At 54.5% G+C, this 26179-nt stretch overlaps 1 protein-coding gene across 1 annotated transcript; it reads left to right on the top strand.

Annotated features, from left to right (window-relative positions):
• Positions 1-24241, top strand: kmt2e (lysine (K)-specific methyltransferase 2E). The gene is given in 25 exon segments (XM_072715324.1): positions 1-340; positions 8298-8482; positions 12256-12364; positions 12467-12690; positions 12946-13085; positions 13545-13726; positions 13960-13998; positions 14110-14310; positions 14395-14525; positions 14687-14804; positions 14885-14994; positions 15094-15364; positions 15967-16065; positions 17171-17332; positions 17423-17755; positions 17901-18194; positions 18279-18429; positions 18667-18908; positions 19007-19063; positions 19712-20051; positions 20054-20148; positions 20359-20603; positions 20963-21051; positions 21885-21979; positions 22115-24241. Coding segments are annotated over 24 exon segments (4857 nt in total). The 5' UTR covers positions 1-340; positions 8298-8411; the 3' UTR covers positions 23174-24241.
• The last annotated feature ends 1938 nt before the right edge of the window (positions 24242-26179 follow it).

Below are 26179 nucleotides of genomic sequence, written 5' to 3'. Positions count from 1 at the left end.
GAGCCGCCATTTTTGCAAAGGGAAAAGAGACAGGAGAGTGGATACAGTTTCTATCAGTCATTAAAGGTAGGACAGGGAATTAAACGGTTCGGGACGTGTGAAAACCCAAAATACTAGCTTGGGAGTGACGTTGAAAAGAATTAGAAGGAGTTGTTGAGTTTTTTTTGTTTTATTTTTTTTATTTTTTTTAAGGTGAGGGGTTGAGTTGCATTAACATTTCCCCCTTTGAAGATCCGCAGTGGAGACGGTAGTATTGTTTTGGTTGTGTGGAGGCGAGGGCGGCGGGGTCTCACCGGGTCCCCGGTTCCTTTCTTCGTTTCATCTACAGTGGACATTAACGGTGAGTCAGAACGCTTACGGTTGCAGGAGGGAGCCGAAGCCCCTTTTTTCGTGGCCGCGCCACGTAGTTTTCACCAGGGGATCTCATCAAATTACAGCCCGAGTTAGCCTGCTAGCTGCGCTAGCCAGCCGTAGCCGTTACCGCCGTGACGGCCCCCAACACCCCGCTAGGGCTTCTCCGTTTACCCCACCAGCTCCGAACACGGCCTTTGTGGATAACAGCACGGATTTGGGTCCAGCTGACCCAGGGGAGTGTGCCGTCCGGTCCGCGGGAAGGGCAGCGCTCGGACTCTGCCAGCTAGCCCTCCGTGGCGGCGCTGACACGCTCGGACACCGTTAAAATATGTATATATTTTTAAAGTGCTGCGGAGGTGCGTCTGAGACGCGCGGGGCTCGGAGTGCGACTTGCTTCCTGCGAGCGACAAGCGGGGCAAAGCTTCGTTTCAGCCGGCCTGCTCGCGTCTAACGCAGCCTCAGCGGAGGACCAGGGCATGGAGGACGCGGGTTACAGCAGCGTCGCTGGCTGATAGATACGGTGCTCCGGGCGAGTGTGAGCTCGGGTCTGTAAGATGAACACTATCAGGGGGCTCTGGACCCCGTGATGTCCGTCTTTAAGACGGAGGAGAGGTGCGCAGCGCTCGGCTAGGGCGCCCTTGTTTACATAGTTACTGTATCCAGAACCGAGAGCTACGTCTGCGGTGCCGCACGCCACTTAAAGCCCGCCATGGTGCTACGAAAACAATAATATAACAGACAGGGAGGGTCGGATGTGTCTGTTAATATGGAGTCGGATACGAATCTATGCTGTCAGTCGCTGGGCTGGGCGGCAGACATTGGCAGGGTGTCGCTGGAGACCGCCGGGGTCCCCGCTGCTTTTCACACCCGTGACATTTCGACCCTTAATCCGGACTCGCCGTGTGGACTCGGCCGAGCCGATCGTCCGGGTTGGCGTCCGTGGGGGAGGGGAGCCTCGGAGGCTGTACGGGGGAAGAAAACAGTGGAGCGGCGGCCGCTGGGCGCCTTTCTCTTAGTGCATGCACACCTTCGGAGGACGGGAGGCGACGCGTGATTCGTGGAAACAGCTCCCGGTGGCCTGAGTCGGGGCTATCCTCCGCCCATGGTCCTCATGTGAACGCGCTGGTGTGCATTTCGACGACTGGATATACATACCTGCGTCGCACGGTTTTAAAGATCTAAAGCGCGGTGGGGGACAGCTACGCGGAGCATTAACGCAGATTACGTTTCTGATCCCGGAGTCGGTCGAACTGGGCTGAGTTCCATGTCTTTATATTCCGGACGACGCGAAAATGCCGCCTAAAGTGGTACATTTTCAATGGCCGGGGGCTGCTTTCGCTGCCTTCCGCACGATTCCCCTGCCGTCTGTCTCCAGGAAAAGGCTGTAAAGATGGCGGCCGGGGTCGATGATATGGTAATTTAATCCGTTCATCCTTCCACACCCCTGCTGCCGGTCGGGCTCTCCGCAGCGCCGACACGCACATGAAGACGTTACTACATCTTTTGAGAATCCCGCAAAAGGCCGTTTGAGGGGCTGTTTCAGGATTTCTCGCGTTTAAGGGAAGAAAGAGACCAGTTTCTTAACATGGGATCTGCCTGAGGACATTGGTCGGCATTCTGCATGCGTATTTAAATGGTTTATTTTACACGAAATGGAAACATAACGTAATGTGGCTGCTGGGTCACGCCCCCTCCGAAATGTACCACATTTTAACGATTCGTGCACCGTAAAGGCATTTTTGTGATAATATGTAAAAAGACGGTTCTGTGATTTTTATGAAGGCTAATGCATACGTAGTATTTGTTCGAAAACAGTCCTCCGGGACGTTCACATTGTTGTCGTTGAATCTGTGATGTTTCGTGTTTTTTTTTTTTAATTGTTTTTAATAAACCCAATTTAAAATGGCTGTTTTCTTTCTTGCGTACACTACGACGATTGTCATTCCGAGTTACGTTTATGCACATAAGCATAGAGTCGGGTTGCCTCGCTAGGCTGCACTGTAGCCTGGTCTGTCCTTCAGACACCACCCCCCACCCCGGATTGACCTAATGCTGGAACAAGCTACAGTTGTGGTTTCCAGTCTGTGTCACTCTCTCCAGGAAGGTGAAAGCCGGAGGCCAAGGATACAGTGTTTAATGACATTCAGGCTGCACATATGGAAGTGCAGGATTAAAATGGAAGAGATGAAAATGATGTAATTGTTGTACCCTAATGGTTCAATTGGCTCAAACCAGGGATCATACATTAGTTTCAGCAATGATTATGTGCAGAAGTGGACTTTTATTCTCAATACATTTCTCTTTGTAATTTATGCTTGGGGTGCTGTTTGTGAGCATGTGAGTCTCCCTCATGTTGTGAGAGACTCAAATGTGAGACATTAATTTGTACTATGTATCTTTTTTATATCTGCCTCCTTTTGAGATATTATGCCGTGGGGAGGACCTGGAATCCTGGTGGCTTGAATAAAGAGCGCCTTGGTGATACATCCTATATATTTACTGACCAAGCCATCAGTTTCAATTTTCAGTCGTGGTTTTATTTTAAGAAGAAAAGAATTTTGTCACCTGGGCGGTTTGAGTTATTAGTGTCTGTTAGCATCACTGTCTACCTCGCAGGTAGGTCTGGAGGGGCTGTGAAGCAGCAGGAGTAGCGCTGCAGATCTCCAGATACGTGAGAAGAAACTGTGCCCATTCCACAGACCTGGGCATCACACAAAAAGAGAGTTTTTAGTAAACTGATAGCATTTCCAATTATTATTTGGAAGAGCCACATCCTGTTTGCATCACCCCAGATCTTTCTGCAGTATGCAAGGAATGCGTTCTGGGTTTTTAATTCTGTAACTGCGGTTTGCTGATGGTCATAACTGCACAGGCCTTACACAGTGTTCACCTCAGCCCCCACCGCCTTCCACTCCAGGCCCGGACTCGCCTGTAAGGACTCTGTTGGCTCTGTCTGTTTTCAGCTGGCTTGTGAGGCAAGTTGGATACAGTTCTGTGGCGGAAACGTTGGCAGCTTCCATAAGAATGCTGGTTTTATGTTGTTGCCAGACTAGTTTTTTTTCCCCCTTTCCCCTGTATCGCAGTGTGGGGCCACTCTGACTTGAAACAAGCAGGAAAAGGCTGCAGGTTTGTGGTTAATTTGGATGGAAGCTGCAGGCAGCGAAAGGTGTGTGTGGCATGCCAGCGTTTCGGAGTCCAGCTCCAGCCCAACTTCTGGTGGATGCTCACGGTTCTTCACTAATCCCACTTCAGGCTTGTTTTGTGCGCTGTTTGGGACCTCCTATCGTTTTGTGTTGGGCTGATGATGCCGATTTGCCGTGAGGTTCCCTCTCCCCTCACCCCTGTCTTCATCGCTGACACAGGCATGGTAGCCCAGTCAGTCAGTTAAAATGCCTTGGCTCTTTTGGCTGAAGGACATTCACGGCCGGCATGAGATCCACGGCTCGGCCCACAATGCACAGCGTGGAGGTCTCACTGCCTTTCGGTTTCTCTACGGTGTTTTGCCGTGTTTTCAGGATACAGGACAGGCTGGTGAAGGTCGGAGGGAGCAAATTTACTGCGTCAGTTTTGAGCATGTCTTGTCTGTCATTAACAGCCTGCTTCTCATAAGTGGGCGCTGTGTGTTCACATTTTCCCCAGAGGGACGGAGATTGGGCTCCTTCCTCTCATTTTCCCAAATCCTTTAAATTTTTTATATACATTTGCAGAAACAAAGTCTAGAGTCGTCCCCCTGTCCCCCCCCCAATCCCCGCTGTTTATTATTTTATGGGTATTACACAACTCAGTGCCACCCCCTTCATGAAGCATTCTGTCATGGGAAGCATCTGATGGTTTGTGTCAGAGTGACATGGATCCCATGGGGGAGAAACTGCGAAACTTACCAGGGTCCCCCTCCCCTCACCTTCCCAGGATGCTGGGCTGAGGCTAGCATGCTGCCTACTTTACATCAGTCATTGTTCACTGGTTTAATTTCCTTACCCCCCCCCCCCCCCCATGGTGACTGGATAGAGAAACCTTTATAAGGCTACATGCTTGCCCTTTACATTGGCTTTCTAGTAAAAGAGGGTGGCTCCAGCGAATGCTCGCTGGGTGGTCATCCAGGATCTCTGGCCTCTGACCCACCGTCTGTCTGGTAGCCTCAGCTGATCCCAGAAACTGAGAGCCCTGGGCTGACAGAACACTGAGAGGCCGGCTACCAAACCCTGCCCCTTTTCACGGGCAGCGCACCGGGGGAAACTCGGCTCAGGTAACCGGCTCTTATTGTGCTCTCTGTAGCAGCTTATTGCCGGCTTCCACTATGGTCCCTGACCAGACTAGCTGTTAAGGTCTTTTTTTCGCTAGATAAGTGTGGTTTGTTTGGAATCGTGAGGTGAAATTGCACAAATTTATTAGACTGTTGTATATGTGGTATATGCTTTATAAGAACACTACAGCGTGGTGACGTATCCAAGGTCTGATTTAGGGGCGCAGTCACAGTGTCGCGCAGCTGAGTGAAGGTGTGTCGTGCATGTCGCGTCGTAGTGGAGAAGACATCGGATGTCAGTGCATACGTTTCAGGGCTTGCGAGCTTCTCTTGGGTCTTCACTGTGGAGATTTTTGTCTGGAAGCCTGAGAAGGACAAACCGTGGCATTGCCTGCTGGAAATGAAGGCGATGTGTTGTTTCTTGTTTTTGGAGAATAAAATACTGAATGTCCAGCTACGAAGACTGCAAAGTGCTTGTGTGTGAGTGGTTTATGTATGTATTACACTGTGGGGACATTTCTCCACAATGTGATAAAAACCTGTTATGACATTGTGGGGACCACCTTTTCAGTCCCCACAAGTGGAAACTGAATTTTATGATAATCTGTGATTGCAGTCAAAAGACTAAAAATGCCAAAAGTCTTTAATTTTGTTTGGTTACTTATGGTTAGGCTTAGGGCTGGGTAGGGGTTAAAATTGCCATTGTTGGGATTAGGTTTTTCCCATAGAAACAAATGGAGAGTTCCCACAAAGATGTGAATACAAACGTGTGTGTGTGTGTGTGTGTGTGTGTGTGTGTGTGTGTGTGTGTGTGTGTGTGTGTGTGTGTGTGTGTGTGTGTGTGTGTGAGAGAGAGAGAGAGAGAGAGATGCAGTTGTAGCCAGGGTCATCATGGGATATGTAGTCAAACCCTGCTGCTCCATTTGTGTGCTTTCTGTGCCTGACTGGTAGAGCTGGCCATGGGCCATTATTGTCTGCTGGGTTGGGTTTGTGTGCTCTGCAGAGCATGCATTTGAATGTGGCAGCATTACTGGATACTCGTACCTTTCTGAGTATCGGTCTCACCTCCCTCCTATGTTTATTTTAATTTAAGTACTATTGGATTAAGTTTTTCGGCCACAATCTTGGTAGTCCACAGGCAGTCCCTAAAACAAGGCGTTGAACTTGTCTTTGCTTAACTCCAGTAAAAGGTGGCAGCCAGTACAGGACCTTGTTCTGCTGGGATTCCACAGAGATCATGCTGCCTGATCTCCTCCCGGAGTAAAGGATTGTGGGATTACCCATCTGGCTGTGTGGGGCGGAGACAATTATTCAGTTGCTTGAGTAGTCTAGCTCAGCCCGGCCCGGCATGTCGCCGTTTGTGTGTGTGTGTGGTGAAGTACCTCTGTAATTCTAAATGACTTGTGCTATAGTAGAGGGTTTTTTTTTTTGGGGGGGGGGGGTGGTTATATAAGGAGTATAGGATTGTTTTCAAATGCTCAGCTCTAACCTCCAATCACACTTCTCTGCCACCCAAGCTCTACAAAAGGAATTCCTGACTCTGGTATCCATTTAGGAGATTGTTTGTTCCTGCCCCTGCAGTCTAACTTCTGATCCTTCATGCAGATGGTTGGGCAGCCCCCCCACCCCCCCCATTGTGAGGCACTGTACTCCTGTGAAATGATAATAGATGGGAGGGTGGGGGGGGGGCAGTGAAAGTGAGTCTGCAAGCTCCCATCTTATGATTATCCAGATGTCTCTATGTCCATCCCCCCCCCCCCCCATGTGACTCGGCAGACATCTTGATGTTAGATCTAATTCCACATGCTGACGTTTAGCTCCCTTTTAATTATGAGCAATGTTGCAGGCTTTTCCATCCTGGACCTTGGAAGTAGAGTATGGAGAGAGCGAGAGTGAGTGTGTGAGTTAGTGTGAGTGAGTAATGGGGCCAGGCTGGGGTGGGACTGAGTGCTGCAGGAATGTGTGTATATGTGCGCGTACACCGTACATGTCTGGCGCTGGTGTTTCTCACATGTGACTGACAGCTTTGTTGAAGGAGGGGAAGTGAAGCACAGACTCCGCTTTGCTGGCCGTCTCTCTCCTGTGTGTGTGTTTGTAGAAACCCCACCCCCTTTCTCCCCACTTCCCACCCTGTTTTGTGGGTACGATCCTTGTGTGGCTCCGAGTAAAAGAATGCTGTCCTATAGGGTGGGTGGGCGGGCCTTGGTGGAATGTCTCTTTGATAGTCCCAATTACACTACACCCCCCCTCCCCATTACCACCACTACCTTCTCACACACACACACACTAATTTGATGTCGTGTGTGTTCACATTCTTAACCAGTGACAGCAGGCTTCCCTTGTTTGAAGTACGGACTGGTGGTTTCAGAGGGAAGCAGTTTTATTGCGCGGAAACCTGTGGAGGCTTTGAAAGGCTATGGGACAGTTTTACTTCAGTCCCGCCTCCAGTCTGGAGTCTGGCTGCTGTTTTGTTGGTTGGTGAGAAGTTCCTGAACCTGCTGGCTGATGCATTTAAGAGCCAGGCAGTATACCTCTACGGCCAAACCATAAACATTTTTAGTAATGCAGCTAATCTGATCTTAAATATAGGATGTGAATCAGATGAAATTGGGCAGCGGCTGCAGTTTGTCATTCTTGCATCATTATAAAGGAAGTAACTGTATGTTTGTTTCATAGACACACACAGGCACAAAACTTTGAATGGTGTATCTTGGAATGTCCTTCACGCAGAAGCTTTCAGATTGGCTCACCTGTGTCCTCCTGCCAACGGTAGACGTTGTGATTCTTTGTGACTCAAGTCACTTCACTGAGTAGAACGACCAGGATTGAAAGATGCCATTGTGGTGACAATCAGCCAGACGCTTTGGCCCCGCTGGCTGCTACATAAACAGAGGCTTGTCTGCCTCCATGGGCGAGTGAAAGCTGGTGTCCCCGCTGGGTTGTGTGTACATCTGTCAGCATCCCCAGCCGTATTGATTTATAGCATTGGCAGGATGTGTGGGGGCTGGTCCGCCCTGCTCTAGACAGGCTCGTAGGAACATGGAGGTGATGCCATCCTGCAACCGTGTCGCTCATTTCGGAGAGAGAGTTTGCAGGGCATCACCTGCAGACTGTCCCTTGTAGCCTCTTCTATTGGAACCATTGCCAGAGATGGTTTGGATGTGTGTGTGTGTGTGTGTGTGTGTGTGTGTGTGTGTGTGTGTGTGTACATTGTGTCAGCCTTTCTTAGCTTTTTATTGACTAATAATCCCCATGCCTTCACATCTCTGCTGAAGTCAGACTTCTTTGAGTGTCTAAGGGTATTTTTAATATGAGCAAAAAGGGTTGATCGCCACAAGGTGGCATCTGGCTATGATTGAACTTTTGTAGGAGTGTGTATGAGCGAGAGGGTGAAAGAATGCATGAGTCTTCTAGGAAAACTGGCAACTATATTGTTTGGCATGTTTAAATTGATTTTTGTAAGTTTGGTTCCCTCTAGTGGACCAAAAAGGTTACTGCTGTTGTCACTAAAGTCTGGAATTGATAATGATGGCCTTTCTGAGTAATGATTGTGTTTGGAGTAAAGAGCCTGAGCTCTCTTCATTTTTTCTTTAATGAGTTTGTTTGAGCTGCACTGGAAGCTTCACGCAGGTAAATCGCAGTGCGTGTGTGTCATGCTGAACTTGAGTACTAACACACTCTGTTTCTGCTCTTCTTGCAGGCTTGGTGGATGCACTTAGATGTCTGCAATGAGCGCTGTGGCTGGAATGCCTCCATCTTTTGGATCCCCACGCTCCGGACTCAGTAGGACAAGGATTTCTCAGAAGGGAACGTCATGAGCATAGGGGTCCCAGTAGGGCAGGACGTGAGCGACTCCTCGTATCTGAACATGGCTGCTGGCTCAGAGTGAGTGAACCTCCGCATTCCACACCACCACCACCTTCTCCTCAACCCTGTGGGCTAATCTGTGCTACCGTGCTGTGCTCCTTTTGTCAGCTCTGACAAGCTGGTCCTTATGCCGGAGAATGGACCACACCTGCTTATGGACCATGCTGAGTTCTGGTGTGGGAGGTGTTTCATGCGTAATTTTGGCTGGAGTGGAATAACCATGCATTCTTTATCTTTGTGTAACAGAAAGCTGAAATTAGTTGTAAAAGCTGCTGTTAAATTTGGATAAAAATGAAGCTTTTATCCAAAGGTGAAGAGAAACTACTGTGACGTCCAAATGTATTATTGTTTTAGATGATGTCTCCTGGGGCTTAAAAGCAAGGGCAGCATTTGGGAACATTTTAGCTACAATCATCCATCCATCTTCCAAGTGCTTATCCTGGCCAAAGTAGCAGGGGGCCCTGGAAGCTACCCCAGGCAGCGCAGGGCCCACGGCTGGGGCGCGCCTGGACATGCCAGTCCACCGCTGGGCACAAAAGCGTGCATACTCACAATCATACACAATCATGCACTATGGGCAATTTTGAGATGTTGCATAGTCTAAGCACATGTTGTTGGACCGCATAGTACCCAATCGAGATGCGTGTGATGGGGGAGGGCAAACTCTACACACTGAGGTGATGAGATTCAAACCCCTGGATGTTGGAGTTGTGAGGCAACAGCCCTTCTTTCTGAGCCGTCGTATCTCCCTGGATATAATTTCCGCTGCCCGCTAAGTGAGAGTTTGCAGGATGCGTTGGGTTTGTCTCCTGGACTGCTTTCTTTCCCACAGGCCCCCAGGAGATTTTCGAGGGGTGCAGGTCGGAATCTGTTTAAGCAGACGGCAGCCGACGACCCAAAGGTGTCTGAATGTGACTCATCTTGTGCCGTTAGCCCGGCCTGCGACATGGCTGGGGACAGATAGAGGTGTCTTCTGGCTCTGCCTGTTGAGGCGGTGGCTGCTGCTTCCTCTGCCCTTCTCGCTCGTCGTGGCATGCTCCGAGTAGTACGCTTTTTCTGGAAATGAGTCCCCGTGCTATTTTTATCGTGCCCGGCCCTCGCCTGCTATTCTCGATTTGAGTGACTGGGACCGGGCTGGTCCGTGTGCCGCCACCTCCACTCCTCTCCTTATTCCTCTTGTCTTTCTCTTGCGAATCTTAATTCCCTCTTAATGGTTACTGTTCCGATTTTACTCTAGCTGTGGTTATTTTATCGTATTGGCCTTTTTAGGTCTGTAGTACAGACCTGCCCCCATCCATTACGGCCCCTTGGAGAACATTGTCGTTACCTTGAGGTGTCCTGGGGGGGGGCCGCCACAAGCATCCTGCATCATGCGTGCACTGTGGGAGCACAGTCACTGAGTGGGAGGAGATTGCGCCGGCAGCGTGCCTGCGTGCCGTGACGTGACCCCGGCGCTGCCCCCGGGGCGTCGCACTACTCGCACGCTTTCGCTTTCGCCACGGAGCGATACGTGCTACAGGAAGTGGCAGCAGCACGAGGAGAGGAGCGGCGCGGGTCTGGGATTGAGGTTCGGGTCCCAAAGACCGAGACGAGAAGCAGTAGGTGGGGGGGAGGGGGGCGCCGTGTCACTCCACCGGCGAGATCTCGGCATCGCACCGTCAAGCGATCGCCATAGTGCCCCGTCAGGGCTGCCTGTCAGCTTGCCATTTCAGTATAAGTGTCCCACTCGCTGTGCTAATGGGGACACAAGGAAGGCCGGGCTGAGAGCTGTGCTCATTAGGTTTTCTCTGCTCCTGGTAACTAATGTGTGTGTGTGTGTGAATGCGAGAGAGAGAGACTCTCTGCTTCCTCACTGCTCTCTCCTTTGACATGTTTGTTTTGCCGGTCTCATTGTGTGTTTATTAAAACTGCAGGCTGGAATATTCTGGCAGTCTTCCGTAAGTAGCAGCTGCTCAGAGCAGTCCTCTGATGGACAGGCTGGTCTCTGTACCACAGTCTGAGTGCTTATTCTTTAGCTTTGTTCTTTCAGCAGCCTGAGGCTTTGTGTGTTTAGTGTGAACGCACATTTCTTGGTAGATGTGGCAAGAATCCATTAATCACGCAGGTGAATTTCTCTCACTTCGTTCGGCCGTGCGGCTGTGTGTGTGACTGTGTCTGTCGGGAGGCTGAGCCGCGCGGCTGTGTGTGTGTGACCGTGTCTGTAGGGAGGCCGTGCGGCTGTGTGTGACCGTGTCTGTAGGGAGGCCGCGCGGCTGTGTGTGTGTGACCGTGTCTGTCGGGAGGCCGCGCGGCTGTGTGTGTGACCGTGTCTGTCGGGAGGCCGTGCGGCTGTGTATGTGTGTAAGAGAGCCCGTGTCTGTAGGGAGGCCGCGCGGCTGTGTGTGTGTGTGACCGTGTCTGTAGGGAGGCCGTGCGGCTGTGTGTGACCGTGTCTGTCGGGAGGCCGTGCGGCTGTGTGTGTGACCGTGTCTGTAGGGAGACGTGCGGCTGTGTGTGTGTGTAAGAGAGACCGTGTCTGTAGGGAGGCCGTGCGGCTGTGTGTGACCGTGTCTGTAGGGAGGCCGTGCGGCTGTGTGTGACGTGTCTGTCGGGAGGCCGTGCGGCTGTGTGTGTGACCGTGTCTGTCGGGAGGCCGTGCGGCTGTGTGTGTGACCGTGTCTGTAGGGAGACGTGCGGCTGTGTGTGTGAGAGAGACCGTGTCTGTAGGGAGACGTGCGGCTGTGTGTGTGTGTAAGAGAGACCGTGTCTGTCGGGAGGCCGCGCGGCAGTGTGTGTGACTGTGTCTGTCGGGAGGCCGCGCGGCAGTGTGTGTGACTGTGTCTGTCGGGAGGCCGCGCGGCTGTGTGTGTGTGTAAGAGAGACCGTGTCTGTCGGGAGGCCGCGCGGCTGTGTGTGTGAGAGAGACCGTGTCTGTAGGGAGACGTGCGGCTGTGTGTGTGTGTAAGAGAGACCGTGTCTGTCGGGAGGCCGCGTGGCTGTGTGTGTGTGTGTGTGTGTGTGTGTGTGTGTGTGTGTGTGTGTGTGTGTGTGTGTGTGTGTGTGTGACCGTGTCTGTATGGAGGCCGGGCGGCTGTGTGTGACCGTGTCTGTATGGAGGCCGGGCGGCTGTGTGTGTGTGTGTGACCGTGTCTGTATGGAGGCCGGGCGGCTGTGTGTGTGTGTGACCGTGTCTGTATGGAGGCCGGGCGGCTGTGTGTGACCGTAGGGAGGCAGGGCGTCACCAACAAATAGGGGCCCCTGTTCAAACTGCCCGCATAATACGGAGATTAGAGTCCGTGTCGGCACCCTGCAGTCAGTGGGGGGCGGGGGCTGGTCACACACATCGGCCATGTTCTCCGTTCCCCCCCGCCCAGCTGAGCTTCATGTTGGTGTGGTTAGCTTATCCTACCATGAGTCTGAAAACATTTTGCAGTAGGGGTTCCCATCCTTTTAATGACCGCAGACTGAAGTACTTTTGGGGGGGGGGTGGGGGTTGCATATTGATTGGCGGGACAGTTTCCATTTCTTTCAGATGGGATCAGAATGCATGAACATTAGGGTTCATAGAAAATACAGCTTGGCTTGATAATATATCATTTTGATTTTGGAGATTAACCAGCACCTCCCCAAAATTCTCAGGTTGTAACTCTGGCCGCAGACTGGACCTGTTTGAAAGCGCCAGGGGCCAGGTTCCAGCTTCAGTCCAAAGTCGTATTCTAAAAGGGCTCCATTAGCGTGAAAGGTGGCAGCTCCTGTGTTTGGGCCCTTGCTTTCGCCCCGTACTCCCCCTGACCTGCCCCTCTGTCCAGCAGGCCTGAATCAGTGGAGGCCAGCTCTGTGCTGGTGAAGTACAGCTACCCCCACCAGGGCTACGGCAGCAGCTCTCAGCCCACGCACAGCTACGTCGGCCTGCCCTATGCTGTGAGTAGAGCGCCCCCTGGCTGACCCACATATGCAAGCTCCTTTCGCTAAATGTCACCATCGCCTGGCGGCGCTCAATGGCTCCTCCCGCCTTCCCTTCAGGACCACAACTACGGCGCGCGGCCCCCACCCACACCGCCAGCCTCGCCCCCGGCGGTCCTGATCCGTGCCAGCGAGAGCCTGTTTGTGCCTGGCCACCAGGACGAGGCGTCCCGCGGCACCACACTCAGCACCTCCGAGGACAGCAGCTATGGGGCCGATGTCACTCGCTGCATCTGTGGCTTCACCCACGACGACGGCTACATGATCTGCTGCGACAAGTGCAGGTGAGGAGGCCGCCTGTCTGCCCCGATGTGGACACCCCCCCCCCCCACCTGTTTAGTGTGGTCCTCAGCCTTTGTCCCCCTGCCGTTTACCTGGCATCTCCCATGTCCCCCCATCAGCTGTTGCACAAGGTCCCCTTGTCACCACCCCCCTGGTGTCCCTCCCATGGTGCCATGCCCCGAGACAGACACACACACACACACACACACACACACACACACACACACACACTACTGATGCTCATTTTGCCTCACCAGTGTGTGGCAGCACATAGACTGCATGGGCATCGAGCGGCAGCACATTCCTGAGACGTACCTCTGTGAGCGCTGCCAGCCTCGGAGCCTGGACCGCGACCGGGCCGTCCTGCTGCAGACCCGGAAGCGGGAGAACATGTCAGGTGAGAGGCTGCCTCTAGGCCGTGTGTCTGCTGTGGAGTCACGCTGCCCCGTGTGGCGGAAACCCGCATTCACGCATTACAGTTACTCCTCAGTTTGTGAGTGTCGTTTTCTGGAAAAGCAAGTCGTATCAAAAAAAATTAGAACCATGCTTTCTTGTTAAAATAAAAATACCATAACTAATTTTGGTTTGTGCTGCGCAAATTGAAGTGATATACTTGGGAATGTATTTTGCAATTACATATTGACTGTAAATGAAGGACACACTAACGTTGGGTGGTCTGAGCTGTGTCACACTGCCACCCAGTGGTCTGTGCTGTGCCACGACATTTAAATTGTCGGCAAAAGTGGAAACCGCGCGACATCGCTGGTGCAGAATCGCAGGGTCGCGGGTTCAAATCCTGATGTGGTGTGAGGTCCGTATGGCTGTGACAGCCGTCCGCACGCCCATGCCTTGGCAGATGGAGATACCAGCGCCACAGAGAGTGGGGATGAGGTGCCGCTGGAGCTGTACACGGCCTTCCAGCACACGGCGGCCAGCATCGCGCTGAGCACAGCCCGCACGCCCAGCAAGCAGGCCGAGAAGAAACGCAAGAAGAGCGTGGACAAGGAGCCACCTGCAGCCCCTGCCAGGGCCAAGAAGGTGCGGGGAGCCCGGCGTGCGTGTGGGGGGGGGGGGGAGCCCGGCGTGCGTGTGGGGGGTGGGGGGGGGGGGGGGGGAGCCCGGCGTGCGTGTGGGGGGGGGGAGCCCGGCGTGCGTGTGGGGGGGGGGAGCCCGGCGTGCGTGTGGGGGGGGGGAGCCCGGCGTGCGTGTGGGGGGGGGGAGCCCGGCGTGCGTGGGGCTGTGTGACCTCACTCTGCTTCTCTCTCCCACAGGCTTTTCGTGAGGGATCCAGGAAGTCCTCCCGCGTAAAAGTAGGTGCTTTTCCGCATCGACACTCGTGTGCCTGTGGTGGACTCTGGGTTTGGGTACTCTGCACTGAGTGATCTCCTCTCCTCTCCTCTCCTCCCCTCCTCTCCTGCCAGGGCACCGCTCCTGAGGTGGAGCCCACGGACTCGCCCTCCCTGTGGGAGAACACGATCAAGGCCTGGGTGGAGCAATACGAGGAGGCAGGCAGTAATCGCTACAGCGAGGAGATGCAGCTCCTGCTGAGCATGAAGGGGCCGGGGGAGGCCAAGGCGGCCGACTGCAGCAGCCACAGCGCCTCCTTCAAGCCGCCGGTGGAGGTGCGTGCGCACTTCAGTGACCCGTGTGCGTGTGCGTGTGCGGGCCCCACCCCCTCAGCACTGACCTCCGCTCTGGTCTCTCAGAGCCAGGTGCAGAGGAATAAGAAGATCCTGAAGGCTGTGCGCGACCTGCCGGCGGACGCGCTCATCATCGAGTACCGCGGCAAGTTCATGCTGCGGCAGCAGTTCGAGGCTAACGGCTACTTCTTCAAGAGGTGAGGTCGGCTGGGCCGGGGCCCTGGGGTTGTGTGCTGTAGTGGGTCAGCTCCGCCTGTAGGGGGCAGGCCAGCTCCACAGGTGTCTGTTTGCCGCTCTGGATGCCCCCCTCAGCATGTCCCTGTCTTACGAGCCCCCCCCCCCCCCTCGGTGTCTCCAGGCCCTACCCATTCGTACTCTTCTACTCCAAATTCCACGGGCTGGAGATGTGCGTGGACGCTCGCAGCTTCGGCAATGAGGCCCGATTCATCCGCCGGTCCTGCACCCCCAACGCAGAGGTAGGTCCCCCCTTGCCCCACTGGCCGCTGGCATGCAGCGCCCCCCCTGTGGCCCCCCCTGACCCCGCCCGTGTCCCCAGGTCCGGCACGCCATCGAGGGCGGTACCCTGCACTTGTATATCTACTCGGTGAAGCCCATCACCAAGGGCAACGAGATCACCATCGACTTCGACTATGACTACGGCAGCTGGTGAGTGCTCTCGCACGTAGCACCTGTGATATACAACGCCGTGACACGCACACATGCCATCATAACCCCCCTCCCCTTACCGCACCCTGATCCTCGCAGCAAGTACAAAGTGGACTGCGCGTGTCTAAAGGAGAACCCCGAGTGTCCGGTGCTTAGGCACAACACGGAACCCACGGAGAACCTGAGCTCTGGCCCTGAGTCGCGGCGCCGCCGCGGCCGCAAGGACAAGGAGGCGCCCCGCGAGCGGGAGAGCGAGACGGCCCAGAACCAGAACGTGTCGCTGGACTACGAGGGAGCCAAGGGCAAGGCAGCCTGCGAGGCCAAGCACAGGAAGATGTCCCCACTGCGCCTTTCCATCTCCAACAACCAGGTACCTGCCCTGCCACCCTCATCACGCCTGTCATCGTCATGGCAACCCTTACATCATGCCATACACCCGCCTTGTTTGGTCACGCTCACTCTTTCGTCGTCTCTTGTGTTTCTGGCCCCCTGTGGGGGGGGGGGGGGAGTGGGAGCCGCTTGGATCTCCGGAGGGTGTCAGGCGGCTGTGGCAGTGTTCGCCAGCGGGTCGTCCTTTCTAGCCTCGGGGCACCGTATGATCTCGTAGGGAAGGCCGTCCAAATCAGGGATGCGCTGAGGCAGGCAGGAGGTGAAGCTCGCCTCAGCTGAGATGAATCGCGGGCCTGGTCAAGGTCGAGGGGCCTGGTCAAGGTCGAGGGGCCTGGTCAAGGTCGAGGGGCCTGGTCTCCACAGGCTGGGGTGACACAGTCACTGTGCCTTACTGAGCAGTCAGTCTCGTAAGCGCTATGGGAGGACCGGATCTGTCATAGTCATGGCGTGCACAGTCCTGCAGTGGTGGACTTTACGCGTTGCCCCCCCCCCCCCCCCCCCCCCACCACCACCACCTCTCTCTAGTCTGTAGCCAGACTGACAGCACAGCTGTGATACAGCCCCACCTCTCCCCTCTTACAGGAGCCTGAGTTAATTGAGGACATAGAAGAGAGAACCTCCATTAGCAGTGAAGTAGAGATGGAGTCAGAGGAGCAGATTGCAGAAAGGAGGAGGAAGATGGTAAGTTCAGGGTGGCTGTACCTCCTCTGGGGTTGTGGGGTGTCTGCAGCCCCCCAGGCCATCCGCTGGTGCTGCCCCTGCTCTCTCGCCCCCCCAGGCCATCCGCTGGTGCTGCCCCTGCTCTCTCGCCCCCCCAGGCCATCCGCTGGTGCTGCCCCTGCTCTCTCGCCCCCCCAGGCTGACCCTTTCTCCTCTCCTCCGCCTTGCTTCCTATTGCCCTCGTCATCAGTACCCCCAGGGTCCTGCTTTGTTCTGAAATGGTACTGGGTGATGCTAACTCTTAGCCACGCAAACGCCCGTGTCTGCTGCTGGTGCCCCCCCTGGTTTGGCATTTTGGAAGGTGCCTCTCACATGGGCGTGCTGGTTACTCTGGGAAGGTGGCAGGTGTCTGGCTCTCTGTCGCTGAGCTCTTACTCTTACCCTGCAACTAAGCAGTGACCTTTCCCAGCATGCATTGGTACATGTCCCAGCATGCAGTGCGCCTCCCCTCGTTCCAAACAGTTCTATCTGTGCCATCTGTGGGAGTAAATTTAGGTCAAACTATTCTTTTTCTCTGGGGGGGCGGGGAAGCATATGACCTCACTGCGGCCTGAGTGTCCCAGGGCACATTATCGGGCACACGCTCTGCCCCCCCAGCACCCCCCCCAGCACCCCCTGCAAGCTGGCCTGCTGTCCCAGCCAAGCTCCACATTAAGCTTTAAAGGTCCTGCTTAGAATAGCGATGCCCCGTGAGTCCCAAGCTTGCGCTCTCTCTCTCTCTCTCTCTCTCTCTCTCTCTCTCTCTCTCTCTCTCTCTCTCTCTCTCTCTCTCTCTCTCTCTCTCGCGCTCTCTCTCTCGCTCTCGCTCATGCACACACACTCCACTCACACTCAGTATATCATACATGCCTGTTTTATTCCCCTTCTTTATTTGAATTCCCCTTCTGCTGTACCTTGTGTGGCTGCCACCCCTCTCCCCCCCCCCCGCCATTGCTGCTCGTCCCTCTGCTCATCGCGGTCAGCTTTGCAGTTAGCACTGCACTGTGACCCGGCGCCCCCACCTGGTCAGACTGCGGGGAGCGTTGACGCCTCTTTGCGTGCCCCTCCCACCCCCCTGTCCTTGCAGACGCGTGAGGAGAGGAAGATGGAGGCCATCCTGCAGGCCTTCGCGCGGATGGAGAAGCGGGAGAAGCGGCGGGAGCAGGCCCTGGAGCGCATCGGCACCAAGGTGGACGTCAAGGAGGAGTCCCCTGCCACTCCCGAGGCAGAGGCCCCCAGTGTGGTGCAGGTAGGGGCCACACGCCCCCGTCCCCCTGCCCCAGGAACCTCAAAGCCACGTGCTGCCACTTTAACATCTAACCCCCCCCCCCCCCCCCAGCCCCAGCTGGAGGTGCTGAAGGAGGAACCGTCAGCCAAGCCGAGCGCTGCCAAGGTGAGCCGGGCCAAGCAGCGCAAGAGCCTGTCGCGGAGCCGCACCCACATCGGGCAGCAGCGGCGCCGCACACGCACCGCCAGCACCTGCTCCGACCTGCCGCCCGCCTCACCTGGCGAGTGCCCGGAGGCCCCGCCCCCCGAGGCTGGCGAGGAGCCCGTGCCCCCCATCCCTGAGCCTAAGCCGCCGCCAGCCCAGCCTCCGGACACCACCCCCCCACACAGCAGCTCGCCAGCGCCCCCTAGCCGTGCCACTAACAAGTACCCCAAGACTAAAAAGGTACCATTTCTGCCGGATCATGCCCATCATCACCATGGCAACCCTTGCGTCATGCCGTATGCTGTCACAGGCCTGGGAATTTCAGCCTCAGCCACAGGGTGACATGACAAGGGCTGATGGCTAATGCTTCCCCGCCCCCCCACAGCACTTAATGAGCGAGTGGATGGTGGAGAAGCAGGAGTCCCCGGTCTGCACGCCGGAGCCCCCCCCGGAGCGGCCGCTGCGCATCAGCAGTGACCCTGAGGTTCTGGCCACGCAGCTGAACTCGCTGCCGGGCCTGACCTGCAGCCCCCAGGTGTACAGCACGCCCAAGCACTACATCCGCTTCTCCTCGCCCTTCCTGTCCGGTCGCAGCCCTGGCACCCCGGGCGTGCCCTCTGCCCGCCGCCGCTCCCGCGAGCTCCCAGAGACCCCTCCCACGTCGGGCTCCTGTAAGAAGGTAGGCGGGGGCTCCACTCGGGGCCAGCGCGGGCGTCTCCAGGGTCGGCTCTCCGCTCATGTCCGCCCCCCCTTCTCTGTGCAGCGCTGGCTCAAGCAGGCCTTGGAGGAAGAAGGGTCTTCCAGCCCGACGGGGCGGCCGGCCCTCTCCCTACCCCGGGAGGGGCCCCTCAGCCCCCCTGTCAACGGCGACTTGGATGGCCTGCTTGCCCTCAACGGCAGCTGCACTTTACTCGGTAAGGGGGCACCCTCCTCCGTCCTGGGGCATCCCGAGGCCGGAGGGCCTGCAGTGGCTGTAATGGTCAGAGGTGAAAATTAAGTAAAAATTCCGACCATGATTTTGTTCCATCCACCCAGTTGAACATACAAAGTCAACTGGTTTGTTTGAACAAAATCTTGGTCTGGATTTGTATTTTCTGGACCGGAAATTTCCACCTCTGGTAATGGTCGCTGCTCTCTTGCCCCGCCCGCAGAGCTCCCCGCCCCCCTTAAAAAGCGGCGGCTCAGCCCACTGGACGCCTGCGTGTCGGAGGGCTCCACCCCTTATGGATCCCCTTATGCCACGCCCACCCGCCCCGACCTCCCAGAAATGCCAGGCGGCCCCCTGAGCCTGTCCACACTGCCGCGCCCCCGCTCTGAGGACCAGGATACTGAGGTCACGCTCTCCACCACACCGCATGGCCCCCCCATGGGGCCTCACCCCACCCACCTAGAGGTGAGTGTGCGCGCACGCTCACATGCAGGCTTGCACGCGTACACCAGCATGTCCCGTCAGGGCAGACGTGACTTATTCAGATGTTTGTGGCTTTTCAGAGTGAGTCTTCTCCGGAGAGCTCCCCCGAAGGCAGCCGGAGAGCCAGCACTCAGGAGGTAGAAAGCAGGAGTGTCTGCGTGTCTGTGTGTGTGCGTGTCTGTCTGTCTGTCTGTCTGTCTGTCTGTCTGTGTGTGTGCCTGTCTGTCTGTCTGTCTGTGTGTGTGTGTGTGTGTGCGTGTCTGTCTGTGTGCGTGTCTGTCTGTGTGCGTGTCTGTCTGTGTGCGTGTCTGTCTGTCTGTCTGTCTGTGTGTGTGCGTGTCTGTGTGTGTGCGTGTCTGTCTGTGTGCGTGTCTGTGTGTGTGCGTGTCTGTGTGTGTGCGTGTCTGTCTGTGTGCGTGTCTGTCTGTGTGCGTGTCTGTCTGTGTGCGTGTCTGTCTGTCTGTCTGTCTGTGTGTGTGCGTGTCTGTGTGTGTGCGTGTCTGTCTGTCTGTCTGTCTGTCTGTGTGTGTGTGTGCGTGTCTGTCTGTGTGCGTGTCTGTCTGTGTGCGTGTCTGTCTGTGTGCGTGTCTGTCTGTGTGCGTGTCTGTCTGTGTGTGCGTGTCTGTGTGTGTGCGTGTCTGTGTGCGTGCGTGTCTGTGTGCGTGCGTGTCTGTCTGTGTGCGTCTGTGTGTGTGTGTCTGTGTGTGTGTGTAACATTAAGGTACTTCTAGCTGTGTAGTAACTTCCCCAAAGCACACTTGAGCCTCCTGTCCTGACCCCCCCAGGCGGAGCTCTCCCCGTCGCTGCTCTCCTCGCCCTCCCTGCAGACCAGTGGCATGGACCTCCCTCCCCAGGAGTTGAAGCCTGTGGGTACACAGAGCCCCCAGCCCTTAGAGCCCCAGGACTGCGGGCCCGAAGACTCAGGGGAGGTGGGGCTTGAGGGGGCAGTGGACCCGCCTCCTCCGGACCCCCCTGCCCCGTCATACCCGTCCTGGGTGAAGAGTCCGGAGGGGGCGGGCCTCTCCTTCTCCACGGTGAACTCCAATCTACGCGACCTGACCCCCTCCCACACGCTGGAGCCGGGGGCCTTCCGAGCAGATTCCGGCTTGAGTTTCAGGGAGGGGGGCTCTTCTACACCTGCGCCGACGAGGGGGGCACCGTGGCCATGGCGCGTTCTCTGGGGGGGGACCTGCTGACCCACACCCCCCCGCAGAAAAAGAAGGTGAGAAGTGATTAGTGTTGTAGCGTTATCAGATAATTTAGACAAATGTAGAACGTAGACTGTGCTGTCTTTTGCTAATTGGGTCACATGACAGATCAGCCAGTGAGTGGTGCTACTGGTGTCAGGTTTGGCACTGGTTTGCTGTAGATTTGGAGCTGGGGGGTCCGTCTACCCCTTCTGGCCCGACTCACCCCCGGCGTCTGCTCCTAGGTGTCGCTTCTGGAGTATCGGAAACGCCAGCGGGAGGCCCAGCGCAGCGGCTCCAAGGTGGACTGCGACTCTCCTGGCTCTGCAGTGCCCCATCTGGTGGGACTGTGCGGCGGCAGTGCTGTGGAAGGCTGCCCTGTCGCTGTCGATGTGGCTCCAGAGCCAGGCATCCAGTCTGGCCCTGAGGCATTCCTGCCCGGCGAGGATGGCGAGTCCCTGGGGGAGAGGGACGGCCGAGAAGGACAGTGGTACGAAGGCACTTCCCCCTGTATGCACACGCACACAGACACACACAGACATGTACTCTGACACAACATTTAAAATGAGCTTCATTTAGGTGTAATTTGTGCTCAACATTCATTCTGCATGAATCCGAAGCTATTAGCAACCCTTGTGAACCGTCTGTGTACAGAAGCGGCATTCTCTGTGTCTCTGTGTCTCTGTGTCTCTGTGTGTCTGTGTCTCTGTGTGTCTGTGTCTCTGTGTGTCTGTGTCTCTGTGTCTGTGTCTGTGTCTCTGTGTCTGTGTCTCTGTGTCTGTGTGTCTCTGTCTCTCTGTGTCTGTGTGCTTGTGGACTCAAGCGTGCCCTTTCTGCGTCTCTGAGCAGGACATCGTCCACCTCTGTGGAGCAGGCCAGGGAGCGCAGCTACCAGCGGGCCCTGCTGCTGAGTGACCACCGGAAGGACAGAGACACGGGTGAGACCGCGGAGGCCTGGGCACGTCTTGCTGGCCGCCTGAGAGGCCTTCCCCTCTGTAGACTGACTCCCAGGGTTGGCCCAAACCTTTTTAGGGTCCTAAAGAAAATGTAATTCACCTAGATGATGTTTGTCATCCGCCTTCCCTTTCTGGTAGGCTGATCAGATAGGGGCGCCCCCTGGTGGCCACTGGGCCCTAAGCAGCCATTTAGTTGAAACAGTTAATAACAGTTAATAACTGGTAATAATTGGCAGTGAAAATAGTCGACAACCATTCTTTTGATCGATGTGGTTTGCTGTGTAAATTGCGTATAATGAAAGCATCACCTAGCAAAGTTGGTGTGTTTAACCCAGTTCACAATTCACTCTTCCGTCTCCCCATTTGTACTTGTCAAATTTTATCACAAGGATTTCAAAATCCTGGAATAGCACTGTTAGAAAATGCCATCAAAATGCCCTGTACTGTGGAATACAGTATAATCATTAGCAAGCTCCGGATGAAGGGCATGGTTGATCTTTGTTTCTATGCCACTTTATCACTTTACACAGTGTAGGGAACATCTATTTTAAAGTTTTCACTGTGACTTAAATGTCTTCGTTATTTTTAAATAAAACTTGCGCTTATACTTGTACATTTTATGAAACCGTGTTTTGGTTTGACTGATTAGTCGATCGCTCACTCATTAATTAATCGATTATCAAAAGTTTTTTTATTTTTTTTTAATTTTTTAATCCTTAGCAGTTTTATATGCTGGAACTGTTACTTGCTTGTATGAAATTAGATTTTCTCTTCAAAACCTCCACTGATTGGATGCCACCTGAACTGTGTTTCAGATGCTGGAGATGGCGATGTTGCTGAGGGAGGGGCTCTGAGAGAGTGCCCCTCTCCCGGCTCGCACCGGAGCTGCCGCAGCCCACAGTCCCATAAGGTGAGGGGCCCCTTCGTTTTCACTGACATCCATCCTGGTGCTCCACACTACTGCACTGTGACTCACTGTTCACAACTGTGGCAAAGATGACTCACGGCTCCTGTTGCATCTCCCTCCCTCACTCCCTCCTCCTAGCCGTGCTCACCTGGGCCCACTGCACCTCCTCAGTTTCTGAGTCGCCCAGGAAAGGAGGAGGATAACGACAGCCAGCCTCGCACCTCCAGCATCCAGCTCGCCTGCAAGCCACCTGGACCCAAGTCGGTCCCTCTGACCCCCAGCAAGCTGCACAGTGGGCCCACCGGGGCTCCCCAGAGTCTGTACCCTGGACCTTCGCTGCTGCATTCCCCCAAGGCCCAACCCCAGGGCTCTCCCTACCGGAGTCAGCGCTCCTTCCTTCTGGGACAGCCTCAGGCTCAGGCTCAGGCCCCGGCTCCCACAGGCCCAGCAACCTACCCCCAATTCAACCCCCAGGGTGCAGGCCTACCCCCACCCCCGCCGCCCCCCGCTCCTCCTGTCTCTGCTACCATGTTTCCAGGCCAGACTGCCACCTCTGCGGGTTCCTTTGCTGGCTATAAGCCCACGGTGGTGGCCCCCTTCGCTGCCGGCTCCCAGCCCCTGATACAGACGCACCACACCTTGCATTACCAGAGCTCAGCGGCCCCACCCCCACCTCCCCCCCCGCCCCCGCACCCGGGCCCCTCCCTGCTGCATGTCAGCCTGGCGCCCGTGCAACAGCACCCGCTCCTGGTGAACTCGGCCCCTCCCCCCTCACACCTGCTGGGCTCCACGCCGCCGCCCCCCCCTCCACCACCGCAGGCCCAGGCCCCCCCACAGCAGTCGGGGAGCAGCACGTTACTGTCCCTGCAGCAGGCCCCCCCGCCCCCCCCGCCTCCGCCTCCCGCCCCTTCCGGTAACCCACCCTTGCAGGCCGGGCATCATTTCCAGGCGATGGGAGCTTTTCAGACGCCCCTCCTCCACCCGGGGGCCTCCAGCACTGCTGCTTCTGTCACACCCGCTGCCTACCAGGTCCACCAGCAGGGGGCGCTCCCTCCTCCGCCCCCGCCTCCTCCCCAGCAGACCGCGCCCACGCCGTCCCAGGCCACGCCCCCTCAGCTGCCCAATGGCACACGGGGGGCTGCGGCCTCCTCTGCCCCTTTCCACAGCACAGGGTACCTTGGTTCGGGGTGGCACTGAGCCGCCTGCCCCGCAGCTCGCAGGCACACCGTGGCGTGACCTGTGAATACCCTCAGAGTACCCGTCCACAAAGCAGAGGCAGAAAGGGTACTTTTTAACAGAAAAAGACTAAAGAAATCCTGTAAGGAGACTTCACAGGATGTCTCACAAATCACGGTGCTCATCACCATCCTCTCACACCTCCTGGCCGAGGTACTGGTCTCCTTTTAACTTTGTAGTCACCCCTGTCTGTCCATTGTCCCCCCCCCCCCCCAGATCTAGCCCATTCCAGCTTCCACACCCCATTTGTCTGTTGAAGTCATTTCTCATTCTCTGTCCTTTGTCTGTCCTCTTAAACCATTTATTTGTTTATTTAGTGGCTCATTTTAGCAAAGAAAATGGCTTTTTGTACAAAAGAAAATACAGAATTATTTTTTTTATTCCTTCATGTAAAAAAAAGAAAAAGAAAATAATCTTTGCTTCAGTGCAGAGATTGATAAGAGGCTTCTGGTAGTCCACTTCACTGCCCCAGGAGTGTGCGTGTGAGTGTGCGTGCGTGTGTAAGGGCCGTGCAGTCCACGTGTGCGCACTGCATGCGAGGTAAACTCGGCCTGAGTGAGGACTTACCTGTAGGTAGGGCGCTAGCATCTTATTTTTGAATCTGAATGGTTATTTGTAGAAATGTAATTTAATGTAGAGATGGTTCGTCCAGCTCTCTACAGACACGTGTAAATAGTTGCTTCTTTTGTTTTCTACGCTTGTACAATTCGCTCCCATCCCATTTTGGAATATTGTTGTAAATAAGAGCTCTCTTTGCAAAGCTGAATGTTTCTGTGACAGTAGCACCGTTTTTATCCTTAATCTTCTCTGGATTATTACATTTCACTTTCGTCTTTTTTATTATTTCTGGGTGCGTGCCTGCGTGTGTGTGTGTGTGTGTGTGTGTGTGGGTGCGTGCCTGCGTGTGTGTGGTTGTGTGGGTGCGTGTGTGTGTGCGCTTGTGCGAAAGAGAGACTCGGACACAGCATTAGTTTGGCTGTTTTCATGGTTCATGATAATAAATCACAGTAATGTCGGTTTTATACCAAAGCCTGTCCTTTGTGGTTCAGTGTGGCTTGTGACATGGTTTGATCGCACACATCATGTGGGTAAAATGTCCTGCCGTCATCAGGAAATATCCCGATTGTCTCCACAAGGGAAATGTTCACACATCAGTCACCCCTAAATTTATGTGCTGTCCTACTCCACTTTTACATGGTTTTTACTTGATTTGACAGTCATTTTAACTCCTGTTATTCAAACTGCTGTCACTGTGTGTAATTCCAGAGTAACATGAACAAAATGTGAACAAGAGTTGACTACAAATGAGCATTATTCACTTAGCAGGCCAAACTGCTGTGAGCCGTATTGCCCCTGAGCTGGTTTTATATTAATTAGCCTGGTTGGTGGATGATGTCGCCACCTGCTGGCGGATAGTAAACCATCTGCCGTATCCCCAGTCCTCACCTAAATGTAACCTAACCTTTGGTGCAAAATCTGTACAGTGGAAATGTGTAAATCATTAACCTCTTTGAGGGAAACATCATATATAATAATGGCGCGTTAACCTGTAACACACGCAGGGCAGATCTCTGCATGATCCCCCAGCACATCTACCACCAGGCTTCCCAGTCCTTCCCAGTAACCTCTCCTTTGGCCCCTTCCACGTCCCCCAGCTGGTCAGTGATGGGGATAACCCTTTGCTGCTTGGTTCTCCCTGCATGCCCGACATTTTGCAGTGTCTGCAGGTGTACGAGGAACCTGTACCCACAAAGACAACCAATCGTGATGTCTTTTTGAACCAACTCACATTACAAGTCTTATAAGGTCACAAATGACAACTAATATTGATATTCAGTGCCACAGCACAGCCTGGAAGGTAAGTAGAGTGATATAAATCAGCAATGGAACACCAAGCTTTCAACTTTTTCGTTGGCGTTGTGGATCCACTCCGAGGGGGCCCATCCGGCACGCAGCTCCTGGGGGCGCTGATCTGAATGCTACAAAAGGGGGAAACCTCAGACTAGCTGTACAGCGCCCTCTGCTGTCTATGCTGTATATGTGACCAAGGCTTCTCAGCTGTTCGAGACTCGTAGGTTAACGCCTCTGAGCAGTCAGGCAACCTGGTCTGTGTGATTTAAAACATTTTTTCCCTTCTGTTTTATTTTGTTGGACAGGTATTTGTTAAATGAATCTGCTTCTCACTTCTGTAGAGACACCAACAGCAGGGACACGTACTAATCCTCAGAGCCTGAGCATGAGCAAGGGGCTGTGTTGTGAACTGTACCTCACTTAACCGAGCAGTACTGGGTCATTTTGGGATATTCACACAGGGAGCGGCTGGCTTGCACCCAAACAGGGCACAGTGATGTCCAAGGTATAATGCTGTTTTTTTTTCCCCCAGCTAGTCTTGGGAAAATCATGGGAGTATTTTAAGATGGGGAAGGTCTGCCCCCACCAGCCCGCAGACCCCCCTGTGAGCCAGTCCTGCTGGTGTCAGGGCCAGACCCTCTCTGAAGTTCACCTTCTAAATGGTCCCTGGGAAATCCTGGTGGTCAGCACTTTCAGGAAGGAGTCACAGGCCACAATAAAATATCACTTCTGCATTTTATATAAGTATTACACCCAAATTTAACCTTTTTAAAATAAATCTGTCACTGTAATATATATCTGGTAGGTGCACACAGTGGGTGTGAGTTTGGCAGGGGCCAGTTCTCAGAGTAGGAACGAAAAGTGGATCAGCATCTTCATCCTTTTCTCAGACAAGGAAAGTATTTTAAAAGCTACTCTTTGGATTAATATACTATATGGCACATGTAATCTTTGAACTGTTATATTTCAATCTTACAACCAAAACCTATAAATTTATCTGCCTTTTATGATGAATATATTAAATACATTTATATATTATATACATAGTTCTTCTACATGGCCTTTTCATTACCACCACTGGCAGTTATGTATGAATTTTTTTTTTTTTAACTGAAG

Source organism: Paramormyrops kingsleyae, chromosome 1 (genome assembly GCF_048594095.1).
Source record: "Paramormyrops kingsleyae isolate MSU_618 chromosome 1, PKINGS_0.4, whole genome shotgun sequence".
In the NCBI taxonomy this organism is placed as follows: domain Eukaryota; kingdom Metazoa; phylum Chordata; class Actinopteri; order Osteoglossiformes; family Mormyridae; genus Paramormyrops; species Paramormyrops kingsleyae.
The sequence above is the reverse complement of the archived record's forward strand: the minus strand, read 5'-3'. Positions and strand labels throughout refer to the sequence as shown.